This window comes from Neofelis nebulosa, chromosome 4 (genome assembly GCF_028018385.1).
Source record: "Neofelis nebulosa isolate mNeoNeb1 chromosome 4, mNeoNeb1.pri, whole genome shotgun sequence".
Taxonomy (NCBI): domain Eukaryota; kingdom Metazoa; phylum Chordata; class Mammalia; order Carnivora; family Felidae; genus Neofelis; species Neofelis nebulosa.
The window spans coordinates 332298-358179 of record NC_080785.1 but is presented as its reverse complement, the minus strand read 5'-3'; the positions used below and the strand labels follow the sequence as shown (position 1 = coordinate 358179).

General features: G+C 45.4%; 1 protein-coding gene across 6 annotated transcripts in view; it reads left to right on the top strand.

The window, feature by feature from the left end:
• Window positions 1-25882, top strand: part of DYNC2I1 (dynein 2 intermediate chain 1) — a 70008-nt gene that overhangs the window by 3246 nt on the left and 40880 nt on the right. For 3 of the 6 annotated variants that reach the window (XM_058723612.1, XM_058723609.1, XM_058723614.1), the window contains exons 2-10: window positions 4002-4055; window positions 5233-5647; window positions 8469-8560; window positions 10468-10776; window positions 15544-15620; window positions 18017-18071; window positions 20879-20941; window positions 24700-24777; window positions 25342-25558. In XM_058723612.1, the coding sequence (XP_058579595.1) occupies window positions 4002-4055; window positions 5233-5647; window positions 8469-8560; window positions 10468-10776; window positions 15544-15620; window positions 18017-18071; window positions 20879-20941; window positions 24700-24777; window positions 25342-25558 (1360 nt within the window). The remainder of the gene's footprint in view (window positions 1-4001; window positions 4056-5232; window positions 5648-8468; window positions 8561-10467; window positions 10777-15543; window positions 15621-18016; window positions 18072-20878; window positions 20942-24699; window positions 24778-25341; window positions 25559-25882) is intronic. The other 3 variants (XM_058723611.1, XM_058723610.1, XM_058723613.1) reach the window with 3 other exon arrangements.

Genomic DNA, 25882 nt, shown 5'->3' with positions numbered 1-25882 from the left:
TTTCACTTAGCATAATACTCTGTAGTTCCATTCATGTCCTTGCAAATGGCAAGATTTTATTTTTTTTATGGCTGAGTAATATTCTATTGTATATGTATACATCTTTTCTTTTTAAACTTTTTTTAATGTTTATTTTTGACAGAGAAAGACAGAGAGAGAGAGAGAGAGAGAGAGGGAGAGAGAGAGAGAACATGAGCAGGGGAGGAGCAGAGAGAGAGGGAGACACAGAATCCAAAGCAGGCTCCAGGCTCTGAGCTGTCAGCACAGAGCCCAATGTGGGGCTTGAACTCACAAACTGTGAGATCATGACCTGAGCCGAAGTCTGACGCTCAACCTACTGAGCCACCCAGGCATCCCCCCTACCATATTCATCAATCAATAGACACTTGGGCTGTTTCCATAATTTTTATTTTAAATAAATATTTTAAATAATGCTGCTATGAACATTGGGGGGGCATGTATCCCTTTGATTTTTTTTTTTTATTAATATTTCTCTTTTTTTCTTTGGGTCATTTATTTTTTTTTTCTTATAAGATTTTATTTAAATTCAAGGTAGTTAACATACAGTGTAGAATCGGTTTCAGGAGTAGAATTTAGTGATTCTCACTTACATATAACACCCAGTGTTCATCACAACAAGTGCCCTCCTTAATGCCCATCACCCATTTAGCACATCCCTTACCCACTTCCCTCCGTCAACCCTCAGTTTGTTCCCTAGAGTTAAAAGTCTTTTCTTTCAGGGTCGTTTTCTTTGTTTATTTTTCTTGATTCTTCTCTTTCTTATGTCATTTTTTTCTCAAATGCCTGATTGAGTTTTCATATTTTTGAATGAAGCATCAGATTAATTAAAGTTAAGTGTTTTGAATAGTAGGGGTTTGCTTTGCTCGTTCCCTCTGAGTCCTTTCCCAGAATTGTTTGTAAAACCCTTGTTCTTAACCAGTGAGTTAGGATTCCAGAGCATGGAGATTCCTCAGGTTCTTTACTTCCCCAAACATTTAATTGTCAGACATGTATTTCCCTATTAGATCTTTTCTCTCTGCTGGCTTTCTGTGATCTTGGATGACAGTTCACCTAGTCGATCACATTTTGCATTGCTTTGGATTATTTTGGGGGTTTTCTAATACATATTTGTAAAATAAACATTTCAAAGTAGCAAAAGCAGCTACTGAATACCCATATTAGGTTCTCATTTGCAAGTTGGTCATTAACTTTTTAGGAAGTTAATCTCCTGGTCATTAGAACTTAGTCATGTGATTATTAGAGTGCTGAAGAATTAGCGTATTTTGTTCCATAAAGTCAAGGGAAGGATAAAGCCTTCATGAAGTGATTGGAATAAAATTGTACTGGACTTTTTGATGTTGTTTAATTTTTTTTTTAAGTTTATTTATTTTGAGAGAGAACGCAAGTGGGGAAGGGGTACAGAGAGAAAGAGAGGGAAAGAGAGAATCCCAAGCAGGCTCCACACCATCAGTGCAGAGCCCGATGTGGAGCTGGAACTTACAAACAGCGAGATCATGACCTGAGCTGAAGTCAGACACTTAACCGACTGAGCCACCCAGGCGTCCCGATGTTGTTTATTGTAACTTTACCATGTACCAAGCTCTTCTTTGGGTTTGTGTCAGTATGTTTATTTGCTGACATCATAGCTGTCACTAACATTACAAGTTTTGTGTTCTTTATTTCTGCTAGGATCATACCAGGGTTCAGTATTGTGTAGTTATTCTTAGAAAACTAAAATTTAATGGCATGTTTGCTGACTACCCTGATAAGGGTAGTGACAGTTTTCAGTGGCAGTTCTTTAAAAACACTTTAGTTTGCCTTGCTTCCAGTGTTTATGGCTTTTATTTATTTCAGTGCCCAATGAAAATTCTAGAAATTTCTAAATTTTTCTGTTACATACCAAGTAATTGGTAATGTGTGAGTTTATTATTGTCATGAAATTTATTAATCGTAGCTTGAAATGTGTAAACATATATATGTAGATATATATATTTATATTTAGGTTATCCTTAGAAGAAAATAAATTTCTACTTTCTTTTAAATGTTGTTATGAATTAGGAATCGCCATGTTCCAGCCATTCACTTAATGGTAACTGCTGTTAACTGTTCAGACAGGTGTGGGGCTATTTCATTCTGTTTTTCGAAAGGCTGCATGTTCTAGGGCAAGTACACTGGGCTCTCTGAGAATGGTCCTCACTAACCCACTTACAAGGTTCTCCTGCATGAAGAGCCCTAACATTTAGGGGCTCCTGGCAGCCTAAGGCCACATCCCTGTGGTGGCCCAGCCCCCCGGGGCTGCTGTCTGGCAAAGCTCAGGGCGGTGGGAAGAATGGTCGTTTTGCCAGCACTTGGATAGGCCTGCCTCTCCTCGTACATTTGCAGTTGTGCACCCTTCCTTTGTCCCTTGGAGATGTCCATGTGTGTCTGCAACCCAGGAGTATTTCTCCCTAGGACCTGAGAGCGATCCTGGAAATGGAACCCTCAGGAAGGATGAGGCCTCTGTGGGAAGGTGGGCTGCTGACTTGCACAGCTGCCTGCCTGCAGACACAGCCAGCCTGGCTGCATTTACGCAGACCACCCCTGGGTGATTTTCCCTGCCCTGGCTGCTCCTTTCAGTGCTCCCAGCGCCCCCTACCCCCCACCGTGGGAATGGAGCTCGGCTACCCCCTGCTGTCAGTGGTTTGTCTTTGACCCTCTCCCTACACTGCTGATCTGCAATCCACTCCAGAAGGAACTCAGTACATTTTGTGGTTATAGTATACTTTGGCTAGAATCTTAAAAGCGATTGCTTTGTATTTATTTCTAATTAGCATACTTATGAACTATTGTGAATGATTTTTCTATTTCCCTAATTTTCACACCAAGATTTTTGGTGGCTTATCCATGAATAACTACTCGTTTTTCATTTGTACTACATTAGCTTTGAATCTGAACCTTACAAGGGTGCCTGGGTGGCTCAGTCGGTTAAGCGTCTGACTCTTGGTTTCAGCTCAGGTCACAATCTCATGATTCGTGGGTTTGAGCCCCACATCAGGCTCTGCTCTGACCACACAGAGCCTGCCTGAGATTCTCTCTCTCCCTCTCTCTCTGCCCCTCCTCTGCTCTCTCTCTCTGAAAATAAATAAACTTAAAAATAAAAAAATTTTAAAAAATCTGGACCTTACAAAAATTTTACCTTTTTTTTTGTACCCTCAAAGCAGTGTTTCTCAAAGGGAAAATAAAATAATCTGGATAAATCTCTCTTGTTGTCTACAGAAAACATCCTTGAGCAATTTACTTCGTGAGTTTCTTTCATTATTCAAATATGTCTTGCACGTGGCAGGTGAACTGTATATGGGCCTATGGAGGAGTCATGTTGCTGTGTGCTCAGCCCCTGACAGGGGCAGCCTGCCAGGCAGGGACACTTCAGGGGAAGCAGGGACACTTCAGGGGAAACTGCTCCATTGACAGCTAGAAATGTTGGGCGGTGGGACTAGACATTGACATGGGGCACTGGGTGGCATGGGGAAAGGTGGGGAGTGTGTGTTACCTACTCTTATGAAGTACTCAGAAGAACACATACTATAATCGTTTATAGGTACATTTAGACTAGGGAGTAATTTAAAAAAATTTTTTTTAATGTTTATTTATTCTTGCGAGACAGAGAGAGAGAGAATGAGTGGGGAAGGGGCAGAGAGAGAGGGAGACACAGAATCCGAAGCAGGCTCCAGGCTCCGAGCTGTCAGCACAGAGCCTGACGCGGGGCTCGAACTCACAAACCGTGAGATCATGACCTGAGCCGAAGTCGGACGCTTATCCGACTGAGCCACCCAGGTGCCCCAGGAGTAATTTTTTTAAAAGTCTGTATTACTAATGCCTTTCCTTCTAGTAGGTAGTAATTTCTTGCACGTCAATGACTAATTGCCATTGACTTACATGGCCTAATAAAAAAGCAGCTCACTAGAGTGGCAAAATTAGTTTTTTAAACTTTAAAAATTCTAACTTTATAATTTTCTTTTTAGAGAAGAACGAAAGATGATACTTGGAAAGCAGATGACCTCAGAAAACACCTCTGGGTAACACGTTTTAAAGATTTGGGTTGGGGTCCTTTTGGACCTTGGATGGTTTCTTGGACAGTTTTATTTGGTTTTCAACACAGCCTAACTTTGCTTATGTGTGGCTCATTTCAGAAGCATTCTCGACTCAGAGATAAAGCCGTACGGTTAATAGCTCTGGAACTGTGGGGGGAACGGGGTTGCCCAGCCCAGCGTCCCACCAGCTCCATCAGGTTTCTGTTAGGGTTCAGGGCGTGTGCCATGTGTGTCTGTGCATGTGCATGTTAGTGTGCACTGTGGGTGTGTATGTGTCTGTGTGTGTGGTTTCTCCGTGAGAGTGTGTGTGTGTGTGGTATGTTTGCATGTGTGTATTTGTGTGTGCACGTGTGTGCGTGTGTGTGTCTGTGTGGTGTGTGTGGAAGGGGCTTGGGCTGTGAAAATTAATTAAAGGAAAAGGGGGTCGGGAGGCCAGCACTGGGGGGGCTCAGGCACCACCACTCCACTGTCCACTGCAGACCCGAAGGGAAGAGATGCACCTTCCACGTGATACTATTTTGCCAGCCCGGCAGGAGGAAGGAAGGTCTCCTCCTGCCCTGGCGACAGCTCAGCTCATGAGCCGCCACCACACTTCGGGCTCCCAGTTGACCCCAATGGGCTTTTAGTTTATAGCGGCCCCTCCCGGCTCCCCCTTTCCTCTGTGAAAGAGCCTCCTCTTCTCTGTTCTGCAGAATCACCTGTGGTTTTGCCACAGCTTAATTGTCCCAGGCTGCAATTCTCTGCTGTTTCTGAAGAAACCCATTTTTGCTGGTAAAATTACTGGGGGTTTTATCTTTAAGATTAATGGGTTGAGATCGAGACCTCCTGAGAGTTTTATAAGGGAGAGTGTCCTTGTTCTTCGAGTGGGACCCAGGCTGTTGCTGTCTCAGAGACTTTAAGACACAGCTACAGTATGCCTTTTTTTTTCTTTCTGTTCGGTATAGTATTTCAGATTTGGCTTGCCAGCAAAAGTGAATGTCCCTTGTGAACGGGTGCCCGTTGCCAGTCGTAGAAATGCTCCATCGGGTTCCGCTTACTGTGGCCTCAGAGACGCGTCTTCCAGGCCCGTCTTGCTGGGATGGAAAGCAGGGGAAGCTAGTGTGAAGACACCTCAATGAGCAGGACTCACATTCCGGATTCTGCTTTCTTTCTCTTGGTTTAGGCCGCACACTCAGGTAATCCCAAGGGAGATAAGAAGCACAGAGAAAAAAAGCTTCGTAAGGAGTCAGAAGTGGACTTCCCTGAAGACAAAGAGCAAAAGCACAGGGACCCGGACCGAGACACCAAGCACAGAGAGAGGCCTGCTGAGAGAGACGGTCACGCGCCCAGAGAGAACCCTCGTGGGGACAGAGACCGAGAAAAGCCAAGGGAAAAGAAAAAGGACTCCAGAGACCGGGACAGAGAAAGGCACAAAGAGAAATACCGAGAGCAGGACACAGAGAAGTCTCACAGTCGAGGAAAAGACAGGGACAAGGACAGAGAGCGCAGAGCGAGGAGGGAGGAGCTGAGGCAGACGGCCCAGCACAACCTGCTGGGCTGGCAGCTCCCGGAGCCGGCGGAGCGCAGGGCGCGGGCAGGTGCGTGTCTCTGCGGCAGGCGGCCCCGCTTCAAGCCCCCCGTTCGCTGTGTCTTGTCTGCATTTCTCCGTAAAAGAGCTTCCTCGGAGCGGTTGCTCACTCATCATTGTGTTTTCTCTCGTGCTTTTCTAGACGGCTGAGCTTGGGCCTTGAAGGCGTAGGCCTCTGGTGTGTGTGTGTCCTTTTCACTGTTTTCTTTTTGATATTTTAAAAACCCATTCAGTCAGTGAAAGGAGTAACACAGTTTCTCATTTGCTAGAGTTTTACTCTTGAAACTCATTAGATCACCCAAGTAAAGCTGAGTCTACATTGTAAATAAACAAATATAGTGCTTTTTATTTATTCATTTATTTTTTATTATTTATTTATTTTTTTGACGTTTATTTATTTTTGAGACAGAGAGAGACAGAGCATGAACAGGGGAGGGTCAGAGAGAGAGGGAGACACAGAATCTGAAGCAGGCTCCAGGCTCCGAGCTGTCAGCCCAGAGCCCGACGCGGGGCTCGAACTCACGGACCGTGAGATCATGACCTGAGCCGAAGTTGGACGCTTAACCGACTGAGCCACCCAGGCGCCCCAAAAATAATGCTTTTTGATAAGAATACCTCAAAAGTATCAGTTTTATTGTAAGATTTAAATGTTTTTGTCTAAATTCCTAGGATTCTAAGGTGAAGGTGCATGCCCCCCACTTTAAAATGGAAGTATTGTATTTTTTAAATTAAACTAGGTGATGTAAACAAAAAGGAACATATTTATTACTATTTTTTAAAATCATGTTTGTTTTTTTTTTTTTTTAAGTTCATTTATCTATTTTGACGGACGGAGCATGTGCACACACGAGCAGGGCAGGGACAGAGAGAGAGAATCCTAAGCAGTCTCCACGCTGTCAGCACAGAGGCTGAGGTGGGGTTCGATCTCACGAACCGTGAGATCACGACCTGAGCCAAAATCAAGAGACAGACGCTCAACTGACAGCCACGCAGGCGCCCCACAGAAAGGAATATATTTAAAGAATGTGTAGGAATTGTTAGAATCGTCGGGAAGGCTGGAGATCCTGGTTCCGAAAACGATGGACACCAGGCCCTTCATTCCTGTTTGTGTTGCACGCTGTCGCCTTCTGCCGGGCCACTTCGGGTGTCGGCACACAGCTCAGCAGCGATGCAGCTGTCGAGGCGTGAGTGCATTTTTGTTGGGTGAGGTATACCTAGGGGTGTGCTTACGGGTTAGCGGGTTCACCACTCGGTAAGTTTAACAGCAACTATCCTATCCGTTGCTTCTTTTTAGTATTATTATATTGATGCTCTTGGTATTTATTTCTAATAAAATCTTTTTTGTTCTCGCATCACTCTTTTGTGGTTGCTACCTGACCTTATTTCTTCAAGGCATTATCGATACGAGTAATCATACGATTAGACTGTTTGACATTCCTTCCCCTTCCTTGGCGTTTCCGGGCCCTTCCCATCTCCTCTGAGCCTCCTCTTCTGGGAAGTGTGGCCTTGCTCTTTGGGCTACCTCATCTGCTCCCTCCCTCTGACTGCATCCTTTCTCATGATTTTATACACTTGTCATCTGTTCCTGATTTCCAAGTTTTGGTCCCCAGCTAGGTTTCTTCCCTGAGTTCTGGGCTTACACATCCTCGTGTCCTTCGACATCTGATGGATGTTGCAAACATAATGGGTCCTGACCTGAGCTTCTCAAATCCCCACAAACCCTACTTCCCCAAAGCCTTACCCATTGTAGTTGATGCAGCTGCACCCTTCCCTTCCTCGGGTTGGAAAACCCAGGAGTCACTCTGACCCCACTCTGTCCTGCAGGCTCCCGTAACCCGGCCCCTCTCTGCATGCCGCACCTGTCTCCCTGACCCTGTTTGGATCTCTTGTATTCCAGGCTCCTAGAAAAGCAATCAGTGCTCCATAAGGACTTTCTTTCCATGTTCTCTGTTTAATTTTGTCCTCATCTTTTAAAATGGTGATTCTCTTAATTTTAAGCCTAATGACTGTTTTTGTTGTCTGTACAGATTCAAAAGTGAAACTCTAGTTTGACCAGCGGGGAGAGACCTCAAATTGTGGGGAGGGGTGGGTTCTCCTCACCACAGGGGCCTCCCCCATCCCCCATCCACTGTGCCCTCAGCAGTGGGCTCCAGGAGTTGAGCTGGTGCAGTTGCCATGGCATCCCTGAGGCAGGCATTTCTTTCTTTGCAGCCAAGCACTTGGTGATGGCCCAGCTTTTCTCCATGGACTGGGCTTTGCTTCCCTGAGTGCTTCTGTCAGTGACCAGGAACTTAGATGGCATGTGTATTTGGGCTGGTGCCCCTCTTGAATTTCCAGTGGGGCTAGTCTCATATTTTCCAGGTTCCCTCCCTGGCAGTTGGCATTGTGATTTCCCTCTTTAGCCCATTTTAAGTTTAGATTCTAGAACTTTCCGTTCTTTTCAAAAAATTTCTTATTTTTGAGAGAGAGAGGGTGCATGTGTGTGCAAGCAGGAGAGAAGGTGGGGCGGGGGTGGGGAGAGAGAGAATCCCAAACAGGTTCTGTGCTTATCGCAGAGCCCAGTGTGGGGCTTGATATCATGAACTGTGGGATCATGACCTGAGCTGAAACCAAGAATCAGACGCTCAACTGATTCAGCCACCCAGGCACCCCTGGAAATTTCCATTCTTAATACTGGAGGATGTGTTTTAACTGAAGAATCTGTTTTCATAGGTGTTAATATGTAATAAATAATAAAGTAATATGTACAGTAGAGATTGCAGCAAGATGTTGGAAGATCATTTCGATGGGCGAAAGTTTGGAAATGTTGAAAATATGTTCCATTTTTGTAGGCAGCAAAGCAAGAGCGGAAGAGAAGGAGAGGAGAGACGAAGGCTCTGAATGGGGGGATGAAGAGAGGGAGAGGCGGTACCGAGAAAGAAAGGTAGGCCGCAAGCCCAGGAGCGGATGCTCACGCAGGAGCGTTAGAAACAGTTTGGGAAAGTGTCTGAACAGGATTCAAGGTCTGAGGAAGTTTGCCTCCGCTTTTCCCTCACACGCACGTGTTGTTCTTCCATTCCAAGAGAAGTACGAGGTGATTTTGGAAAATTTAGGAAATCCAAATAGTAAGAGGGAAATAAAAACAAAGTCCACCCAGAGACAATTATTGATAGTATTTAAGTATTTGTCCTGATAGAGTAGGTCTATGTACGTATTTGTGTGCATGTGTGTGTGTATACACACGTTTTCTTCACATGGAGTTTTATGAACTGTTTAAACGATACATTTGGAGCAGTTTTCTAAGTCCCGTTTCCCTATAATATTATTTTAATGGCTGCATAATATAACAGTCAATGACATGGGTGTGTCATAGTTTTCTTGGCACATCTGCTCTTTTTGACGCTCAGGTTGCTTCTGGATTTTTTTACTGTAAAGACATGCATGGGGTAAAGTCTTTCCGTTTATTCATAGTTATTTTCTTCTGATTAATTTCTGGAAATGAACTTGCTAGATGAGAGTAACGTAAACATACTCCATCTGCTCTACATAAAAGCTGTAATTAGCTATATCGTCAGAGTGTAATTCCCCGTGTCCTAGGCAGCCGCTGGACACGATCATAATTTTTAATCTTTGCTAATTTGATCCAGAACAAGGGAGCACTTCTGAGCATTTTATGAAAGGGTTTCCTGTCCTCTTGTCAGTTATTCCCTGTGTGCATTTGCTTCCTTTCCTAACAGAGCATCTTATTCTGGGAGGACTTTAAAGATGAACTCCCTGCTAGTTACCTATGTTTCCACTTCTGTTTTGAATTTTTTTCATGGAATCTTTGTTTTTATAAGTAAGTTCAAAGTTATGAGGTAGTCAAGTTTGTCTTTATAGTTTTGGTTGTTGATGTAATGCTTGGAGAGCCTTTTCCCCACCAGCATTACGTAAGTAGTGCCTGTGTTTTGTTTTGGGTCCTTATAATATTTTTTACCCCTTAAGTTTTTAATCCCCATAGAATTGATCTTGGTGACGGGTGTGTGGTAGTAATCTAACTTTATGACCGAGGAGTTTGCCCATATGGTTTCTTTAGGAAGGTTGTCCTGGCAGAGTGAGCAAAGTGGGTGGGAGTCGGGTGAAGGGGAAGAGTCGGGGGGCCGCTGAGCGGCCATGGGGGGTGGTGGGAGGGGGGACCACAGGGACAGAGCCCTCTGGCTGTAGAGTGAGCGGTGACAACCTGTTGGCCCTGGTGGAAGGAGAAGGGCATTTCTGTTTGGGGTCCTGGTGAGACATCTGATGATGATCCTAAAATTGTGAGCTCGAGCTGGAAATATGACCCACCCACAGCCTGTTCTGCAAATAGCCACGCGTCACCATGGGACAGTGTCACCCATCGTGGTTTGGGGGTTACAGAGGTGACTAGACAGTGGTGCCCAGTTTTGAGAATCTCCCTGTGGGGGAGCAGACATGTGAACTGCCAGGGACAGGGGCTGGCGGGCACATGGTTCTCTGTTCACAGAAGTCACACATCTCACAGCAGGGAGCGTGGGTCGGTGGAGCTCAGGGTGCAGTCAGAGTTGGGGAGGAGGTGACAAGAATGACCAGGAGAGGCTGCAGAGGAGGGGGCACACCTGCCGCGCTGAGGGGTTTGCACGTGGGTTCCACTTCAGGGTGAAGGCCGGTTGCTCCGTTGCCCCTAGCCTGTGGATTGTGCGGCCGACAGCAGGTATTTCCTTCCAGAAGCACATCTTCACGGTCAGGATGCAGGAGTGAGCGGCAGCGCGGCTCCCCTGCCTTCATCACAGCAGGTACGAAGGCCAGCGGCCGTGTTCGTGTGCTGACGCAGTTTTCCGTGGGTCCTGTTCACAGCTGCAGTACAGTGACAGTCAGGACAATCCTGTTCAGTACTGGCTTTACAAAGAAGGAGGCGAGCGGAGACACAGGAGGCAGAAAGAAGCAGATCGAGAGCGGAGACATCGAGAAAAAAGCAGCATGAGGGAAAAAAGAGACAAGCACTCAAGAGAAAAAAGTAACTCGTTCTCTGACAAGGAAGGGGAAGACAGACACAGAGAGAAGCGTCACAGGGAAGGCGCTCGTCTCGACGAAGAGAGGCACCCCGGTGACACGGGTAGAAAAGAGAGGTCGTCAAGAGAGGAGCTGAGGAAAAGAGAGTCCAAGGTACTGTTTCTGACGCTTCGTAGCCTTTGTAGCCATCCCCAGGTCACCACTCTTAGAGAGGAGGTAGATCTCCGTGTGGCCAGATGATAAGATCTGTTGCTGAGAAGTAGTAACCTTGGTAAAGACGTGATTCAGTCTGTGCAGTGTGACCCACAGAGACTGCTGACCTACTAGAAAATAGGAAGGCACGTTTTCTGATTATATCGTGAATGTACTTTTAACATCTATTCAGAAATCTATCATAAAACTGAAATTTTGAAACATTAAAAAGACAGATTTTTAAATGGCAAGTAAGTGAATAATTTAGCAAAACGTTTGAATCGGAATTAATAGTATTAAGTTTACAAAACAAAGCCAACAGAACACAAAAATAAAACCATTGCTTGCAAAGGGCCTGACGCTGCAGTTGCTTCATATTTTCCCATACTAATTGTAGTTTTTGTTCTCGTGTGTACACTGTTTGCTGTGCTGTTTTTCCAGACTCTGAAGCAAAGCGATTTCATTGTCCTGCCTCTTGGCAGTGCTCCCTGTCAGGTGGAAGCAAAGTGAGGGGCAGGTGGTATGAGTCTCGGGGCCTCAGGCCTTCAGGGGCACAGACTGTGGTGGCTCAGCCAAAGCCTGGGACTCTGACTGACAGGTGCCCGTCCACGAAAGTGTGTCTGGTGGAGGAGTGCGTGTTAAGGATGTCCCAGAAAACCTTTGCAGTCGCTGCCTGGCCTCGTGACCATCCCAGCTGGCTCTTGGCTGAGTGTGATAAATCAGCCTGGTGCCTGCACCTTCTGGTACCTTGGCCAACACCTTCCCTCACAGTGGGACTGCACCCCTACCCTGTCACCTGCAGCCTCCACCCCTCATCGGAACACCGGTCATGTTTCTTAGCAGTTGTATGACAGGAGCAGTTTTATTAACCATGTGTGTATGTGTGTATCTCAAGTCCCTGGACCTCCCTTGGATCAGCCTCCCTGTGTGTTTACGTTCTTAGCCATGTACTCATGTCAACAAGCTGAGGGAGGCAGTAATTGAGAAGGGACCCTCACCGAGAGGTATTCATCCCTCTTGTGTTTTAAATCGCTTTCCCTGGGGGCACCTGGTGGCTCAGTTGGTTAAGCGTCCGGCTCTTGATTTTGGCTCAGGTCATGATGTCATGCTTCTTGAGTTCAAGCCCCATGTTGGGCTCTGTGCGGACAGTGTGGAGCCTGCTTGGGATTCTCTCTCTCTCCCTCTCTCTCTCTATTCCTCTCCCGCTCACACTCTCTCTTTCTCTCAAAAATAAATAAATGAAGTTTAAAAAACATTAAAAAAATTCTTTCCCTAGATTAAAATCTTTTTAGTGTGTTTTTCTATTATTTTATTATGAACGTTCTTAAACATACAGCAAAATCGACAAGTTTCCACCACCTAGATCCTACCACTAACATTGTATTGAACTTGCCTATTTTACGTTCCCTAGATCACCTCTAGTTCCTAGAAACAACCTGTTTGTTTCCCCACAGAAATGCCTTTTTGAGACTTGTCACAGTATATACATCTGGCCTAAGAAATGGCCCCATGTTAATAAAACCACTGCCTTTAACAATGCTCTTTCCATAAGGATTAACATAATAATTAGCCCCAGGAGAGACTCTTTTGACAAACTTCTTTCTTTTCAATAATTTGTTCATATTTGTGGACTGGCCACTGTGTGATGGCCTTTGTTCTATGTGCTGAGAGCACAGCTGTGAACACAAATTTGTATTTTTGTGGTGTTTAAGTTTCATTGGAGGAGCCGTACAATAAAGAAAGAAATAAGTAGACAGTACATTAGAAGCGATTAGGGAGCACTGTGTATTTAACATTTCTCTTTGCCGTGACTTTCAGGCGCTCAAAATACGCTTTTTAACTTAGTTACTATGTTAGCCTGGTGATTGATGTAATTTCCGCTGAGGTGACCATCAAGTACAAGGGCCAGTATTACTAACTGTGTAACAGGTGTGAGCCAGGACCGTTCCCGGGGTCGTGTTCTCCGTCATTCTCTCTCACTTTCTCTGTACGGTTTTTGGTCTGTTATTTTAACTGTGCGTGACTTTTATTGTGTGCCTCCTCCAGTTTCTCTTTTTTGTTTTTAAAGTAGGCTCCACACCCGAGGGAGGGCTTAAACTCACACCCTGAGATTGGGAGTCATGTGCTCAGGGCGCCTGGGGAGCTCAGTCTGTTGAGCTTCTGACTTTGCTCAGGTCAGGATCTCACAGTTGGTGAGTTCGAGCCCCGCATTGGGCTCTCTGTTGTCAGCACAGAGCCTGCTTCGGATCCTCTGTCCCCTACTCCCTCCACCCTTCCCCTGGTCGCTCTCTCCCTCTCAAAAATCAATAAAACATTTTTAAGAAATTAAAAAAAAAAAGGTTCTCTCCCTCTGCCCCTCTCCCCCACTCACGTGCTCTCTCTTTATAAAATTAAAATATAAAAAGAAAAAACGAGTTGTGTGCTCTGCTGACTGAGCCAGCCAAGGGCCCCCATCCTCTAGTTGTTTTTTTAAAGTTTATTTTGAGAGAGAGAAAGAGAGAGCATGAGCATGAGCAAGCAGGGGAGGAGGCAGGACGGGGGTGGGGAAGAGAGAGAGAGAGAGAGAGAGAGAGAGAGAGAGAGAGAGAGAGATTGAGAATCCCAAGCAGGCTTTGCACTGTCAGCTCAGAGCCCGACTCAGGACTCGATCTCATGAATCACGAGATCATGACTTGAGCTGAAGTCAAGAGTTGGACGTTCAACCAACTGAACGACCCAGGCGCCCCACTCTTTCAGTTTTCAGGTACGAAGAAGGCATGCTTAAGCATAATAACTATAACAGAGTGTCTTCTAAAGGTAACTGAGCAATATTGACTTATCTACCAGAAGAATCCCGTGGCCCTAGCCCTCTATTAACCACTGCTGAACATGGACGTGCTCCTCTCTGCTTTTGGGGTAGTGACTTCAACAGGTCCTTGTGGGCATCTGTTGCTAGCCAGAACCCTCCTGACCAGCCCACACAGCTTGGGAACAAAGCACTGAGCTCATGGCTACCTTTTCTTTGTTTTCTTTTTATCTAGATAGCCATTAAATCATAATTTTTTCCTACCTAGAACTACTGATTTCACTTTCTCCCCATTCCAATGTATTTAGTAGACTGATGCCAGACTGTTCTTCCTGTTAAACATGTAATTACACTTTTCTCTAATTAATTTTGGAAGAATTTTTAAATACAGGAAGAAGTAAAAAAAAAAAATTATTCATGATCCCAGACTCAGAGATAATCAATTTAATAGTAAATATGTATATACTTACAATTCTTTTCCTATATGAAAATGAACTTTATAAATGAACTTTATAAAAATGCAAAATTAGGGGCGCCTGGGTGGCGCAGTCGGTTAAGCGTCCGACTTCAGCCAGGTCACGATCTCGCGGTCCGTGAGTTCGAGCCCCGCGTCGGGCTCTGGGCTGATGGCTCAGAGCCTGGAGCCTGTTTCCGATTCTGTGTCTCCCTCTGTCTCTGCCCCTCCCCCGTTCATGCTCTGTCTCTCTCTGTCCCCAAAATAAATAAAAAACGTTGAAAAAAAAAATGCAAAATTAGAGTCATGCTATTTTTTCTCTTCATTCTGGAAAATAAATTAAAACAATTTTTTTTAATGTTTATTTTTTTTGACAGAGAGACAGAGACAGAGCATGAGCGAGGGCGGGGAGGGCAGAGAGGGGGAGACACAGAATCGGAAGCAGGCTCCAGGCGCCAAGCTGTCAGCACAGAGCCTGATGTGGGGCTTGAACTCACGAACCGTGAGATCATGACCTGAACCAAAGTTGGACACTTACCGGGCCGAACCACCCAGGTGCCCCTGGAAAGTGATTTTTAACAACTGGATACTTAATGGCCATCTGGTATCCTTTCATATGGTCATAACCTTATTTATTTAACAAGTAACCTAATATTGAACATTCAGGTTTTTTGATTTCATAAATATTCTGTGACGAACAGATTTAAAACCTTAATACATGTCTTTGTTTTCTACGAATAATTTCCCAGAAGTAGAATATATAGGTCGAAGAAAGTATTTGAATATTTTTAGCTATTTTTAAGGCTTTTGATACACGTTATGTATTGCCCTCCAGATTGGCTTCCTTAGTGAGTGATTTAGTCCTGCCTTCCTTCTGCTCTGCACTCTTCAGGGATCAGTCCCCAGGTCTTGTAAGCTTTCCCTGCCCTAGGGAGGTACTCCCCTCGTCCCCTGGGGTCTTGTCACCAGCCAGCTCTCCCTCCAGACCCCCCACCCTGCAGGTCTTGCTTCCTGCCCACGCTTATTCAACAGATGCCTCTCTCGTTTCAGTGACCTACCTGGATATGTTGGTTTGCAATCTGATGGTTTTAATTTTATTTTTATAGATTCTCTTAATTCAAGAGAAGATTGTTTACATTCTCTTTTTTGTAGGTAGATGGATCTCTGAAGTAGCCACATTATGTTTGAAAGTGCATAATTTTAAGCAGTGCAAGGGACCAGTCAGATTTATCTGAAAGTAATATGAAATTGATAAGTATAAATTTCTTTGACTTACTGAGGTAATGTATCATCACCTTTTAGTACACCTTTTCTTATCTTCCTTACATTAAGTATACAATTTACTGAAGCTAGCTGGTAAAAACATACTTTAAAAGATTAGAGATGCTTTTGTGGAATTTTGAGTCCATGCTTGTTTTACAGAGTTCACTAATTACAGTTAATTTACTGTGATCTATTAATGAATGTCATGGAATTTTCTGTTCCATAGGACAGTGAGCACAGAAATCGGGGTGCAAGTTCAAGGAGAGATCCGACCAGCAGCCAGGAAGGATCATGCACTCTCTGGTGACTATTATGTGCACTGTGCTTCTTGAAGAATGCTTTAAAATGATTTTTTCTTACCGGTCCTGATTATAGCCAGTAAATGAAAGCGAAGTATGGGTATACTCATGTACTCCTGATACAACGCCTCCAAATTATATCCTAGGTGCCCTGAAGTAGCTAGGAAACTTGTTATAAATTATTAGTCTTGTTTTGCTTTTTTAACAGCTGCTCATACGAACTTGGAAAGTTAGCGCTGACTTTGGAGTGCGAGCGTGTGCGTGGGGGGGAGCCTCTGCCCTGTGGCACAGCCGGAGAGGGCGGGGCCACTGCAGGCGGGCTCCTGGCACCCTTCCCTGCCAGCAGGTGCCCCCTGGCCGATGTGTATAAGTCAGAGCACAAATCAAATGTGCCTTCTTTGGCTTTGTAGCCTTGGTGAGGGCCAGGGTGCAGGCACCAACCTGCTGGAGTGGCAGGCCTGCCCCCTCTTGGGACGTTGGGTCATCCTCCAGAGCCTTTTCTCCGCTGGTGAGGGTCCAAGGAGGGTACCTATTTTGTGTGGGTGTTGTGAAGGTTACGGATTAGAGTTTGTGTGTAAAGTCTTGTTTTGTTTGTAAGCTCTAGAGTTTTTAAAAGTTTTTATTTAAATTCCAGCTTAACACGCAGTGTTATATTTTATGTTAAATTCCAGTTAACATACAGCGTTATATTAGATTCGGCGTAGAACACAGTGACTCAGCACTTCTGTACATCACCCGGTGCTCATCATAAGTGCATCCTCGTCCCCAACACCTGTTCCCCCATCCTCCCACCCACCTCCCCTCTGGTGACCAGCGGTGCGTTCTCTGCTTTGTCTCCGTTTCCTGGTTTGTCTGTCTCTCTTTAGGAGAAAAGAATTTGTTTCTTAAATTGCACATGTGAGTGAAATCATGTGGTATTTGTTTTTCTCTTACTGACCTTGCTGACTCCCTAGCTCCATCCGTGTTGTTGCAAATGGCAAGATTTCATTCTTTTTTATGCCCAACCAAGTAATATTCTTGTGTGTGTGTGTGTGTGTGTGTGTGTGTGTGTGTGTATCACATCTTCCTTATCCATTCATCACTCGGTGGACACTCGGGCTGTTTCCATATCTAGGCTATTGTAGGTAATGATGCTATAAACATCAGGGTGCATGTATCCCTTTGAATTAGTATTTTTATATTCTTTGGGTAAAAACCTAGTAGAGTTATTGCTGGCTCTTACGGTACTTGTGTATGTAGCTTTCTGAGGAACCTGCACCCTGTTCTCCATAGTGGCTGCACCAATTCTCGTTCCCGCCAAGAGCGCACGAGGGTTCCTTTTGCTCCACGTCCTGCCAACACTTGTCATTTCTTGTGTTGTTGATTTGAGCCGTTCTGACAGGTGTGAGGTGATAACTCATTGTAGTTTTGATTTGTATTTCCATGATAATCTGTGATGTTGAACATCTTGTCGTGTGTCTGTTGACCATCTGGGTCTTCTTTGGAGAAGTGCCCATTTTTTATTTGGATTATTCATTTTTCAGGTGTTGAGTTTTAGAAGTTCTCTGTATATTTTGGATACTAACCCTTCATCCGCTATGTCATTTGCAAATATCTTCTCCCATTCCATGGGTGGCCTTTTTAGTTTTGTTGTTTCCTTAACTGTGCAGAAGCTTTTTATTTTGATGAAGATTACAGATTAGAGTTTGTGTGTATGCTCTTTTTGTATGTAAGCTCTAGATTTTAATTTGTTCTCAATGACAACCATATTTGGTAATTCTTTTTCACAGATCAGGGAAACTCAGGTTAAAAGTACTTTGCCTAAATTTTGAAGTTTGAGCAAACCTAGCACTTAGTCCTGGGGGTGAAGGTTCCTAGACTTTGTATCGCAGACCTGCTGGGCTGCCTGGGGCTTCTGCTCAGTTCTCTGTTTCTTTAGACCACATGCTGTATTGAATTGGTGAGTCTAGGTTTTGAAAGTGAAGAATCTGAAAGCCTTAATTTTAGGTCCTAGCTAACATATAGCATGTGATTAAAAAATAGAACTTATTTCGAGTTAAATCTTTCTTTTGGGAATAAAGATATATTAAACGTAAAGTAATGTTTTTGATTGACTAATAAAATTACAGGAGTTTTCTAGAACTCTCATAAGGATATAGAGTCATACATAGAACTTTGTTAAAACACATAGTTTTTTCCCTCTACTGAGGATATTTTCTTTCTAGGGTTGCTGCTAGAATAATGAAAATGTAGGAAGACCTTAGTATTCCTTGCTCTAATGAAGCAGGCTTTGGAAGTTTGCCAGTGAATAGGATTTCTTAGTCATATCAGATATTGCTAAGAGCCTTCATTGAAGTGTAAAATGTTTTAGGTTTCATGTCTTTGTTTAAAATTAATTTTGAATTTGGTCCTACTTTCTAGGTATGCAGAGAGTTTAGTAAGAAATAATGGAAAAGATAAAGACTCAAGAAAGAAGGTAAGACATTTATGTTTATTTTATTTTTAAGTTTATTTATTTTGAGAGCGAGAGAGTGTGAGCAGGGGAGGTCCAGAGAGAGAGAAGGAGAGAGAATCCCAAGCAGGTTCCGTGCTGTTAGCACGGAACCTGACATGGGGCTTGAACCCACAAACCGTGAGATGATGACCTGAGCTGAAATCAAGAGTCAGACCTTTAACCGACTTAGCCCCCCCAGGGGCCCTTATGTTGATTTTCTTAGGCGGCAAGATTAGCCACGAGTGTCTGTTTGTGATTCCCCTTGATAGCAGAGCCTGAGACAGGCCTTGCCAGCAGGGGAGTTTTTCCTGAGTGGGTATTCCAGGAGGACATAGTAGACATATTTAGGTTAAAAGACTCAAATAGATGGAGAGTAGAAAACTGGACAAGATAAAGCATCAGACGGCAAGTGTGTCATTGCTCCAGTGCCTGCTCTAGTGTCAGACAGAAGTGACTCGGAGACAGATATCGAAGGACCTGCATGATGGTACAACAGTTAGCTCACAGGAAGATGCCACAATTATAAGTGCACGTGCACCTAACAAAAGAGCCTTAAGATACAGAACTACAGGGAGAAATAGAGAAGCTCTACGGTAGCAGAGCCTTTGGCGCCCCTGGTCACTAGCGGATAGAGCAGCAGTGTTTCACGCAGTACATTAGGCCACTTATAGGAAGGCACAAGCTCCGGGAGACATAAATCACTGCGGCTGCCTCCGGAAGAGTCGGAAGTCAGGCGAGTGAGGGAATTGTGTCAGTATTAAAGTCTTCCCGCAGGGAAGCCTGGGCCCAGACCTCACCTGCAAGCTCTGTCTGCAACTCTGTCCTACATTTGGCGTCAGCACCAGCACCAGCACACCGCCCACGGCCCCGCCCTCCCGCCGCGGTCTCCGTGCTGGTGAGCGGTTCTCAGTCTTTGTGTTGCAGCCCCGCGTCATATTTCCCATCAGAGGAGTCTTCATGGAGATGATCGCTGCGAAGTGCCGGGCTCTGGGCTTTTAATTATCATCCAACCATTTTCTTAGTTTGTTGTTTTGTTATTATAGGTAATGTGGCAAGCAGATTTGGGTTATTATTTATGAAGAACAATTTTTTCTGTCACTTTCTTTGGTAGTTGTCTGAAACCCGTGACACTGAGATAATCATCTTTAACATTTGTGCCAAATTTTTATGTGTCGCTTTATTCCATGTACATACACGAAACACATGTACTTTTACGTAAATTAGATCACACAGCATGTGTTGTTTTGATGTGGGTTTGTTTTATTCATTCAGTTTTGGGGGCTGCTTGGAGCACTCACCACCTAAGGAAAAAAAGTTAGCCTTACAGAGACTGCTTCCCCTGTATTCTTTTCTCTGTGTAATCTTTTACAGCCGTGTATGAATGTTTATATTTGGTAACTGGGGACACCTTTTTTCCTCCATGCACACACACCTCCACTCCCCTGCAACATCTTGTTTTTCCTAGTGCATTGTGGAAACCGTTCAGTTCGAGGGGTGCAGACCTCCCTCACGCTTTTTGTGGGTAAATTCTTGAACTGGAGTTGTTGGATGATAATAATATAGATTTTTTTTTTAATGTTTTCCTTCTATCTCCCACTTCTTTTCATGAGCTCTAGATTAGCACTGTTCATTAGAGTTATAACGTGAGCCACATTTGTAGTTATAAACTTTGTAGTAGTCACATTAAAGAAGCAAAAAAAATTCATTTCAATAATATGTTATAATCAATATTTCTGAAATATCTTTTCAACATGTAATCAATATAAAAAATTATCAGTGAGATATTTTACATTCTTTTTTTTTTTTTTGCCAGTGGAGCGAAATGTATGATTTTTTTTTTTTTCCTGAAAGATTCTTGAAGGTATTTGACAGCTTGTTTTGGCTTATGAATTGGGTCATATGTTTTGTAGCATCGATGCTGAGTGTATCTTCGTTGAATTCTTCAGCATTATGGAAAGCCTACAATATGCCAGAGTAATTTTCTGGAATAAGAAGTCCTTATTCTCTTCATGGTCATACACCATGCCGTCTCCAGTCTTATGCACTGAATAGTTGTGGGTAGTGATGTCTAGGACTTGTACCTTCCTGGTGCCGTGACCACTACAGGATTGGAAGTCAGTTTCCTCACCGGTTCAGGGTCACTGGCACTGGGAAGTAGGTCCGGTGGTGCCCCCTTATCCGTGGTTCAGGTACCCGCGGGGAGCAACGGGCCGGAAGCAGACGACTGTCTTCGGACGTATCATCAGACGTCAGTAGTAGCCCAATGCTGTGTCACATGCCTGCTTACCCCCCTCCCTTCGCCTTGTCACGTGGGCATTTCACCATCTCACATCATCACAGGGAGGGGCGAATGCAGGACAGTAGGTATTTTGAGAGAGACACCAGAGTCACTTAACTTTTATTATAGGATATCATTATAATTGTTCTGTTTTGTTATTAGTTATTGTTGCTAATCTTTTACTGTTCCTAATTTATAAATTAAACTTAAATTAAATCATAAGTGTTGTATGTATAGGAAAAAACGTGGCATGTGTACAGTTTGGGACCATCCATGGTTTTAGGCATCTATTGGGGGTCTTGGAATGCATCCCTGTGGCTGGGGGGGGGGAACCACAATTATTCCCATTTCTCAGAGGGGAAAACCGAGGCACAGGATTACTTGCCCTCAGTGACCTTGTTTGTGCACCTCGGGGCCCAGAACCCGGGTCTTCAGCCACTGAGGGCAGTGCCTTCATGGGGGACCAGGTGTATCAGTGGTTGGCCTGACCGGCTCTGCTATCTTCCACCAGAGCTGCCGAGAGGGCTCTGCAGTGTGGAAGCAGGCTCTGAGGCCAGGAAGTGCAGAAATTGCGGTAAGGAGAGTATGTCTTTTATATTTTGCCAAAGACATGCTTTTACTCATCATACTTTGCTTTCATAGGGCCTTTTTATTAGGGTAATCATTACTCCTTTTATTTATTTATTTATTTATTTATTTAATATTTATTTATTTATTTAATATTTATTTTGAGAGAGACACATAGCATGAGCGGAGGAGGGGCCGAGAGAGACGGGTGACACAGAATCTGAAGCAGGCTTCAGGCTCCAAGCTATCAGCACACAGCCCGACGCGGAGCTCCAACCCACAAATCGTGAGATCGTGACCTGAGCTGACGTCGGACGTTTAACCGACTGAGCCACCCAGGCGCCCCATCATTATTCCTTTTAGACAGCAGAACATTGGTATGAAGGGAAGGAATAGATTTTAATGACATTTAATTTGCATCTGAGAGTCCTGGGTGGTGCCAAAGGCATCTTGTGCTTGGGCTGGAAGGAGGTGACTGGTTCACTGGGCAGGAGCTTGGATGCCGCGGCCTTCCTCTGTCAGGGAGAGGAGAAGGCTTTGCAAAGAGCGTGGCAGGGAGGAGGTTCCAGCTAAGTGAACAGCCAGCCTTTTCATCTGTGCTCTGTATTCAAATTCAAGAAGGTTGAGGAGGATTGAAGGAGCCAACTAAAAGATGAGATTCGTCATCGGTGAGACAGTCAAGGTAACAGATAATTTTCAGAAATATGAGGCAAACCAGGGAGATCAAGGAAATGGCACTATCCTCTTATAAGAGTTCTTTCCAGAACTGACCAGTCGGGCATCAGGCACTGTACTGTCCTAGACTCTGGGCCTAAAGTTCTTTCTTGTCCAGCCAGAAAGCGGGACGCAGGATTAAAATGTGAGAGATGGCTGATGTCTGGGAGGAGACAAGAGCCCCGATTAAGGTCCTTGCTCCGTTTTTATTAGGATCAAAAGGCTTACAAACATGTTGATGGACGTGCACAAAGAGACAATAAATCTGGGAACATTAACTCATGGGCATGAGGAAAAGGGGGTTTTGAAGATATATGGTGTTAGAGGTTTGGGTCAATATAAACCAAAATCCTGGCCCAGGGCAGATGGATGTTAACAGCAGACTTGAGGCACCATGTCTGTTTATCTTACCAGCCTAGGGAACAAGACGGACAGAGCTTGCTACCTCAGGGTCAACAAGGCACCTTTCTTTTGCTAATCAGCTCCATTCTGGGCAGCTTCATCCTGCAGTGGCCTATAGCCCTATTTACCTGTTTACTTAATTTGGTGCTTCCTTCCTGTGAGAGCAGCTTTCTGCTATAGTACTAAATTGGGGGGTGAATCCACCCTGCATACCTAATCTTATTTACCTCATATAGCTTTGTATTGGGGCCTTTGCCCTGCCCTCTCTATCCTGGGACCTCTGCCCTCTCTATCCTGGGGCTTTGGCCCTGCCCTCTCTATCCTGGGGCCTGGGCCCCATCCCCTCTACCCTGGGGCTTTGGCCCTGCCCTCTCTATCCTGGGGCCTGGGCCCCATCCCCTCTACCCTGGGGCTTTGGCCCTGCCCTCCCTATCCTGGGGCCTGGGCCCTGCCCCCTCTATTCTGGGGCTTTGGTCCCGCCCTCTCTCTCCTGGGGCTTTGGCCCTGCCCTCTCTATCCTGGGGCTTCTGCCCTCCGCCCTCCCCCAACCCCCCCCCCCCCCCCCCCCCCCGCCCCATCCTGGGACTCCTGTACCTATTTACCTGATCCTGTTTACCCAAACTTGGGTGTGAGCATTCTATGGCTTTGTAATTCTTTATGCCTTGTGAACCCATCAGTGCAGGCTCAGGGAATTCCTAAGCTTATTCCCCACACTCTGCTTAATGCCACTGATGAAGGGGCAGTTGGGCTCTGCTGGTGGTACTTTTGTTGTCATCGTCTCTGGCTGGGTTTGAGCTCTGCAGAGAAGTGACACATCGGCCCTGCCGTCCCCTGGAGGAGAGGCTGGCCCACTCTGGGAGTGTGTTGTTTGCTGGGACATGTGCAGAGCCCCTGTGGGTGAGGTGTCAGGGGTCCTCGGGAGCCGAACGGGATTGGGCAGTGTGATGCCCGAGATGTGCTTAAAACTTCTGCACACATTTTTGTTTCTCTTATCAGTTAACAGGTGTCTTATCTGTTGATGCAATAAATGTAATGTGTCATTCGCTGTAATTAACAGTGACTTTATATGACAGTGTGCCCAAAGGACCTTTTTACGGAGTAGTTCTTCCTAAAAAGTATCAGCATAAAGTAACTTCCCAACCCCCAGGCAGTGAGGTGTCCTTAATAATCCCGTCAGTCCTGTTCACTCTGAGAAAGTCAGACCAGATACTATCCACTTTGAGGAGCAGCTAAAATCTGCGTGGCGTGAAGTGTTGGTTTTCTGGCACTGTTTACTGCACGGCACTTTATCGGGTTCTAGAAGGCGCCCGGCCACGTCACTGAATGCCTCCCGAACTCCATCTTCTCTTGGCTGTCCCCGCCGTCCTCCTCACACTCAGCACATCCAAGCCATGCTTCCCACCCTCCCCATGGACTCCCTCCCCCACCTCTGTGCCTCTTCTGGTTGAGGTGCCAGCATCCGCCCAGGTTTCACCCGTGAAAATCTGGGGATCATTTCTTTCCCACCGTCGTCCTGCCCCTCTGCACCCAAGCCCAGAGGGTCCCCTTTATTGGTGCGCTTGCTCCCCCTGGGATCAGAGCTGGAGCGCTTCTGGGGAACGTTTGTTGTGGGGGCGCCCTCCAGCAAGGGTGGGGCTACCTAGGTGTGGACGTGGGTGTGCTGTGGTCACATTTCTCTCTCAGAGGGTCTCTGTGCTTGAGTGAACGGGAGGGCGTGCGGCAGGGAGGGTTTGCTGGGCTGAGGATGAGGGGTGGGGGAGGTGCCTTATCTGCGCCTGCGTGACACGGAGGTGCTGTGTTGCGGGTCGGTAGGATGTGGACAAGAGGAGGAATGGCTTCGGGGTGGGAAGGACGAGTTTTCTAAACACGTATTTCATTTTTGCTCCCCTCTTATCCTGGAAACCCGGAATATGTTTCTACTTGGTTTTCCTGGTAGCCTCTTACTGTCCTGAAGATCCAGACCAGGGTGGCTTTAGGGTGATCTAAGCTCACCTCCCAAACCCCCAGAGCCCGACGGGGCACGCCTCCCACTGTAGGACTTGGAGAATCCCCCTGGTGAGCCCCAGGCCTGGAGGGCAAAGCCACGAGGCAGGAGCGCTCTGGGTCTGCGGGGCCAGTGTTGGCACAGCCTGTCTGCCCTCCGTGAAGAGAACAGGGACGCTCTGAGAACGCCCTATTACACATCTCGTCAGAATTGTACGGTTTCTCAGAAAGGACGAGTTCATTAGCTTTTGTCTCTTTATGGTCATACTGGTTAGCGAGGTATTTCTTAAAGAATTTGCAGTTAGGTTGTGTTAGTTTTATAAATGCATTTTAAAATTGGGGCGCCTGGGTGGCTCAGTCGGTTCAGCGTCCGACTTCGGCTCAGGTCACGATCTCGCGGTTCGTGGGTTCGAGCCCCGCGTCGGGCTCTGTGCTGACGGCTCGGAGCCTGCTTCGAATTCTGTGTCTCCTTCCCTCTCTGCCTCTCCACCATTCACGCTCTGTCTACCCTTTCTCTCAGAAATAAGCAAACATTAAAAAAAATTTAAATACATTTTAAAGTTAGCAACATTAAATGAATCTTAGAAAACATATTTTCCCAATCTATTTGCAAAATTCAAATTTGCTATTGAATTTTTTTGTTATGTGTTTGGTTTTTGCCTCCAGGAAATTGAAAAGGAAGACACTGATATAGAAAATGCTGGAACTGATGAATATACACCTTGTTTGGAAGATGATTTTGAAGTTTGTATAACAGTTAAAATTTTTCTCAGCTTAAAAATAATTTGTTCTTAAAATTTGCTTAAGTACAGTAACTTAATGGCTTCATTTCTCTCTTTGCTACTTTTACTCCACCTGTGTTTCATTTAGGCTTGTTACCAATAACAGGTGCTGGCGCCTGTCAGTGCCACCAGGTGATGGGGTTGAGTGATTTTACAGTTTAACCCATTAAGTGCACGGCATCCAAACGTGTGTGTATGTTTGAGTGAATGTACGTGTGAGTGGAGTGTGTATATTTACTTACACACACTCTCACATTCTCAGCACAAAAACGTTTGCGTGCTTCTGTTGTTAAGAGCTGTCTGTGTATGTAAATCTATACAGTGCAGTTCATTTTTAGAGAATAAGGCAGCAGTCCATACAGATTTATAGCTCAGTGGTGTTGAAATCAGTTAACTATAAAAACCTTTCTTAGCCATAATGAGAATTTTGTCTGTTTTAAGTTCTAATTTGCATGTTTTGTTTCACATGAGTGTTGTTTAAGGTCGGTTTGTCTTAAAGGTTCCAGGGTGTAATTATCGTTTGTAGGACTACGAAGATGACTTTGAGGTTTGTGATGGAGATGACGATGTCTCAAATGAACTGGAACCAAAAGAGAAAATCGAAGAGCTTCCTCTGGCTAGAAAAAAGGAGATACAAGAAATTCAGGAAGCCATTAATGCAGAAAACGAAAGGATTGGCGAGTTGTCCTGCAAACTGTCTCAGAAGCAAGGTCTGACGGAGGGTGAGAGGGAGGCAGAGACAGGTGCGCATCCGTCTCAGGGGACAGTGGGTGCCCGAGCCTGCACGGTCCTTGTGGGTGGAATTCTTCTAATCTTAGGTGGCAGATGTGTGAGCGTCCCGTGCTCCCACAACGATGCCAGGCGACTGTAACGTGTGATAGGGACTGTCTTCGGGGAAAACAGCTGCACGCGGCCTCTGGTCAGCGCCTGCAGCCTGTGGGTGGCTGTGAGCACGTGTCAGCCTGTGGGTGCTCAGGCAGGAAGCGCCAGTCCTGGACGCGGCCCTGCTCCCCTTTCCCCGTCTGCAGCACGTGCGCTTGTTTTCTGAGGCCACTGTCTTTGACCTT